Source organism: Nymphaea colorata, chromosome 12 (assembly GCF_008831285.2).
Source record: "Nymphaea colorata isolate Beijing-Zhang1983 chromosome 12, ASM883128v2, whole genome shotgun sequence".
NCBI classification, from domain to species: domain Eukaryota; kingdom Viridiplantae; phylum Streptophyta; class Magnoliopsida; order Nymphaeales; family Nymphaeaceae; genus Nymphaea; species Nymphaea colorata.
In genome coordinates this window covers 20,863,204-20,869,261 of record NC_045149.1, presented here as the reverse complement: position 1 = coordinate 20,869,261, position 6,058 = coordinate 20,863,204, and the positions used below count along the sequence as shown (strand labels likewise).

Genomic DNA, 6,058 nt, shown 5'->3' with positions numbered 1-6,058 from the left:
ATTAAATTAGATCAGGTAAACCATTCGGATCTAGATTCAGACCATTATCCTTTGCATACTAAGAGTTCAAATCCCGGAGTCTTAAACCATTGTCCTTTTGCATCCTACCCCAGTCCGACCCGATTACTTACTCCCCCAAAGCGTTCGACAATATCCCCGGGAATCCGCGTAACTTATGTAATTTCAAAGAAGTGCATGCGCATCTGCAAATTAATCATCTTGCCGCCGTAAGAAAAAACTCTCATCCTCACCAGAAAATTGGAGAAGCTCCCTCTTCCCTTGTTCTGAACGATGGCTTCCGGAAGGAAATTAGGGTCTTTCCTTCTCTCTTCGTATCTCAGGAGATTAGATCCGTCGTACGCCCGGAGCTCGGTTCGGAATCTGTCCCTTGTTAGTGCCCACACCGCAAAGTGGATGCAGGTCCTTACCTTCTTCTCCCCTTTCCAATACAGATTTGTTTCTCCATTTTCTTATACTTTTGATGGGGCTTTCAGTGTTACCTTCTGCCCATTTAGACATTTTTTGGTTTTTCTTAGTGGATTTTCGTTTTTTGGTGATTCTGCAACGTTCGAATATTAGTTGTTCCTTCCCTTTCGTGGGGCTATTTTTTGTTACGCTCCTGCTCTTTTCTTTCTTTCGTTTTATTAGTATTAATATAAAATTATGCCCAAGTTGTTAATTGCATATCTTACTTTTCTTGTTCATAGCGAGTTTTAACTCTTGGGTTCGAAGTCTTGTGTTTGATGTTGTATGATTCATGTGTTTCCTGTTCTCCTCTTGAGCGAACAGCCATTGCAAACTTTACTTAAAAAAAACTCAAATGCTCTGACATTTCATTTCAAGGCTCCAAAAAAATGGTGATCTTCGGAACCTTTCAATACAAGTAATTCACGCACCTTAGAGACTGAATGCAGTCAATTAGTTACCCAGATAGAGATAGTCATCCGGAGAACATGGTGTTACTGTTACACAATAAACTCTAACCATGACTTGATGTAACTAGCAACTACGTTGGTGCCTGTAGCGGGAATGAACTCATGAATAAATAAATTTTTTAAAATGCAGTTCACCGTCCCACACAGTCTCATGTGAACTGATATTCTTCCGACAATCTTGCACTTTCACTAGATTATATTCCATTCTAGTGGAATAGCAACCCAAATCTTAAGGTCACGATGTACATCTTGAGTTCTAGTGGTCAAGGGCATGAGAGCAGCTATCAAAACAACATGCTGTTTTGGATGGAATTCACTCAGCATGACAACTTCTTTATGGCATCCATTGATGAAACACTGAAGGCAGGTCTGCACATGCTTATTAAGAGCTTGACTTTACCTGTCAATTTGAAGATGATATGCTGAGCTAACACAAGATTCTATGCTTTGCATTCTGAATATTTCTTGCCACATGAGAGTTTCAATTGTAAATTGTCCATCACTTGCTACTTAAAATTTAGACATTCCTTGAAACATGCTAAAAAAAGAACGGGCCATCATGCTTATTTGTATGGGCAACTTAGGATGGCATAGTGAGCTTGATTGATGTAGCTGACCACCAGATAAATAATTGATCTGTTCAGAATGGCCAACCTGCATGATGCCCATGGCCCTCCCATCCACTTGAAGTCCCATACTCACATGGAGGCCAGCTTTTCAGCAGAAGAATTTTCTATTTGGTTAATCTGGCACATCTCATATTTCATATAATCCTTATTCTTTTGTCTATTTTCCAGGGACACACTTGCTACACCCTTCTCTTTGCTACAGCTGAAATCATATTGATTAATTTTTTCCTCACACATACAAAGATGAGGCATATTTTTTGAAAGTTCAACTAGAATAAGTCATGGGATTCCTTGCTTCCATGAGTGTGACGTTGATGCTTAATTTGCACGCGCAACACCTGATAGTGAATGTTTTTTAAAGTTTAGTAGTGCCAAGCCTGGTGAGTGTGTCAACTATTTCAGCTGAACATACTCCAACACCAGACCCAACATAGTACATCACTCTATATAGCTTTCCGAATTGGCATTTGAATAGCTGCACATGGGTTTGAGAATAGAATTTTTAGTTGAGTTGAAAATAGAATTTTAAGTTGAGACAAATGTTCTCCTGGTATCCTCTCCAATTGAAGAAAATTGTTATTTATTTATTTATTTTTGTTGCAGTTATGATTACTAAATATACTGACAAGCGTAAATGGCATTGTCGAGAACCTCCCAATCCTGATGGTAGTTGTTCGGATGCCCATGTTTATGGAAGTGCATTTAATAGTATCCAAAATGTATATCATGCTTATAATAAGAACCTGCTTCTTGACAGTATATAGAAATAAAGTACATATATGAAGTGAAAATGAGCATCTGGAAACCTAAAGCTGAATACACGAGGTGCCCTAGTTAGAGGCAGATTCTAATGTTCTTTCCTATGCCTTTCTCTACCTCTTTTCTCCTTAGGTGAAAAGGATTGGAGGAAGTTGGATATTTGATTACTGATTGGTGAGTTCCATACTTAATGCTATTAAAAACACAAATGTTGAACCTAACTTCAGTTTAATTTGATTTTTGATCGACCCTTTCTTGTTTTGGTTTTTGAAACTTTTAGTCTATGGTGAACCTTTGGATTATTTCTTGCGAATTCCTCCATGTTTTGGTTTTTGAAATTTTTATTCTATGCTGAAGCATAACCTTTGATGTTCTTGATGTGGCGAGCACACAACAAGAATGTATTTTCTCAGGCCATGCCTGATGGAAAGTTACTACCCATGCTTGTAGGCGGGATTGTAAACGAAAAGTATCATATTTCATAACCTTTAGTCGTATCTAGTAAAGGGATCTGAGTCCAATCACGAATCAGATTCAAATTCAGTATACAATTTCATAACTATATCCAATCCCGAGTCTGTTATCTGACTGAGGTCCGACCTAGGTACATACAAATGTCAGATCCTATGCTACTTGGATACAAATTCGGTTTTAAGAAATAGTGTTGGAATCTGATTGCCAATAATTCAGTTGAAGTCAAATTTGGTAGATGTTGGATCTGATTCAAACCTGAATCATTTGCATTGCCACATGTTGAGTCTTGCTTCAGGGGGAAGCATCTTAGCTTGCAAGAAACTCATGGACAGCTAGTCTAATGAGCTACTGGTTGTATCCGTGATATTGGTCATTCTACATGATTAAAATGCATATATATTGTTGGATATGGATAAAGAACAATGTGCTGAAATGGAAGTGGGAACTTTATCTTTCAAGTATCCTGGTCCTCCGGGACATAGTTGTGACTAAGCCTATGTAAGCCTGTATTTACTCATGAGTAGTGCTACGCTATGGAACCCCAAAAGATTCTCCAGTTTATGATTTTTGAGAGAATCAGAAGCTTAACCTTAACTGCCTGACAGTATAGGTTGGTCGGTTCTCTGTCTTTGTACTCCTTTCTTTTTGTCCCTGCTGCTCCTAAACTTTTAAGGGCGCATTTAGTAATTTAACTTCTTAGAGCATGTAGAACAGCTTTATGTCCTAGTTGTCATTATGAACTAATAGACAACTGATACAGACAATTGTTTCCTTGCCATCTTAGACTTCAGGAGCAGCACTTGTAGAGATTTAAGTAGACATGTTTTGGTGGCTGACAGTGGTCCATGTTTCTGAGAATTACTTTGGTAGAGCTCCTATTTTCAAACTGGCCCCTGGTCTTAATTTCACATGAGACGAATCAACAGTGGAGGCTTCAGGTGAATTGGCCTGACAAAATTTCTATACTGACACTTGATTCTTCAAACTTCTCAGTATGTTTATAATGGACGATCTGGGTTGAGTTGCTTTCTCACAATCTCCATTCCATTGTAATCTAAAATATGTTGAGGCACTGTCCACGTTGTAAATGAAGTACACCACAACATACTTGATTCTCCAGCCTTGGGCCCTTGTGCTTCTAGATGGCTGTATACAACCTATTGATGCCACTGCCATATTTGAGGATGACTTTTTCAAAATCAGAAAACAGGTATACTCTTTCCCAACCTGAATTACCTTGACATGGTCTTGTTTTTTCAAACACTACCAGATTTCTCAGAGAGAGAGAGAGAACATATTATTAGATATTTTGGTATGATGATTGTAGCAGTTGTTATGAAAATGAGTCAAGGTGCATTGCACTCGTTTACTTTGCTGCAGATTAGGAACATGCTGAAAATGTTCAGGAAATAATAGAATTGCATAGGCAAAGTGAGTACTGATTGTGAGATATATCAAGCTTGAAGCTCTCTCAGCCGTCTGATAGCAACCAAAACTGTATCCAGCTTGATATATGGCAGACAACTTATGTTGTGTAACAATAAGAGAAGAATATTTCTCCAACCAAAACACCAAAGAAGTGTTATACACCTCTCAATGTGTGTAATGTGATACCGCAAACTCCAACCATGATTGACTCCAAGGATATGATCGCTGAGTTCTTCGAATGCCATAACATGTTTCTTATGAGAGAATATCACTGGCTGGATTGATTATGTAACTGATATCAGCAGTTAGTTTAGGATTTATCTGTGTGAGGCTGCGAGCAAATTTAGGGTCTTCATAAACTGACTACAGAAGCTGGAAAGCCGAATGAGTTTATGGACCTTGACAGGTAAACACGGGAGTTAGTCTCTAGGGAAAAGGAGTTGCCCTTGTTGAAAAAATGTGTTCTGTATCAATGACTGCATTATATAAATAATGATAACTTGATTGTTGTGTCTGCTTCATTTATTTTCATGCGATTAGTTCTCTATGCCTGTATAATATTGCTTATGTTTTCTGATTCTCTGATCCATGCAGGACACCAGTAGGAAATCTCCCATGGAGTTAATTAATGAAGTCCCACCCATCAAAGTCAAAGGACGCATTGTTGCCTGTGAAGGAGGTAATGCCAGTCTTTCTTGTTCTAAATATAGTATCTTGCATGAACTTAGCTTTTGATTAACTGGATCATTAAAGACGAAGCAATCTAGTCAAGGTACTTCTCTTGTAGCTTGCCTAGCACCATCTTTTCTTCTGATTGCATCTTACTTTGATCTTCTTCTTGATTCTTGCTTGCAGATACCAATCCAGCTCTTGGGCATCCGATTGAGTTCATATGCCTTGACCTTAAAGAACCAGCTATATGTAAATACTGCGGCCTGCGGTATGTCCAACATGATCATCATTAGAAAAGGGAGCCCTTGACTTGGTTCCAGTTAATCAATGCAGAAATGTCTATTATCTTTGTGACGTCCTCGAAGTGGTCATTTCTTTCATACCTGGATTCCAAATGCATCTGGCATGTACCTTTTCATGCCTAATAAGAATTTCATTGATAACAATCAACTTCTTGCTCTCTTGCACTGAATGAGAACAAAAGATGGTTTGTGGACTGAAATGCTTATCTGTGGATTGTTCTGGTAATTTTTGCCACACCCAGTCCCATTGATGCCATTTATCAGATATGACTGCTTATACTGGTGCTAGATTCAAAGAAGCATAGGCCAATGGTTTCAAGTTGAACTTGAAGCACTGTGTTAGCTGCCGGACTTGTCCATGGATGAACAAGCAGACCGCATGGTAGAGACACAAACCAGTCCTGATGTATTCAAGTAAACCTGGTGTTTTCTCGTCGTTATTGATTCGTTATCTGTCTTTGGTTAGGTTTTTCAACACAGCATCTGGTGGGAAGCCTCCTTTAAGTTCGAATTTTAATGTACAGGAAAGAATCAGGAATGAGGCAAAAATAAAGACCAAAAGAGAGAGTCCAAACAATGGGACACTCAGTAAACTGTTACTTTGTTGCTTTTAGAACGAATAGTTTTGACTCCCACTGACGTAAGTACTAATGCACTTTGAAAAACTGAGGCATTCTTTGCAATGCCTCACCCAAACTGCATGGGGCGTTCGATAGTCTACTAAAAGAAACTCAGCCCAATGTTTTTACCTGTATGGTTGTAGGGGAATCAAATAATTGTTTATTGTAGTATTATTAAATTCGGCTTTCGAAATGAGTCCTTATAAAAATATATAGGTGAAGGTGATTGGCTGAATCAA

General features: G+C 38.5%; 1 protein-coding gene across 1 annotated transcript; it reads left to right on the top strand.

Moving 5' to 3' along the window:
- The first annotated feature begins 218 nt into the window (after nt 1-218).
- On the top strand, nt 219-5,343 carry LOC116265346 (NADH dehydrogenase [ubiquinone] iron-sulfur protein 6, mitochondrial). Its single transcript, XM_031645902.2, has 3 exons — nt 219-420; nt 4,820-4,904; nt 5,081-5,343. The coding sequence occupies exons 1-3, from the start codon at nt 292-294 to the stop codon at nt 5,188-5,190; spliced, it is 324 nt and encodes a 107-aa protein (XP_031501762.1). The 5' UTR covers nt 219-291; the 3' UTR covers nt 5,191-5,343.
- The last annotated feature ends 715 nt before the right edge of the window (nt 5,344-6,058 follow it).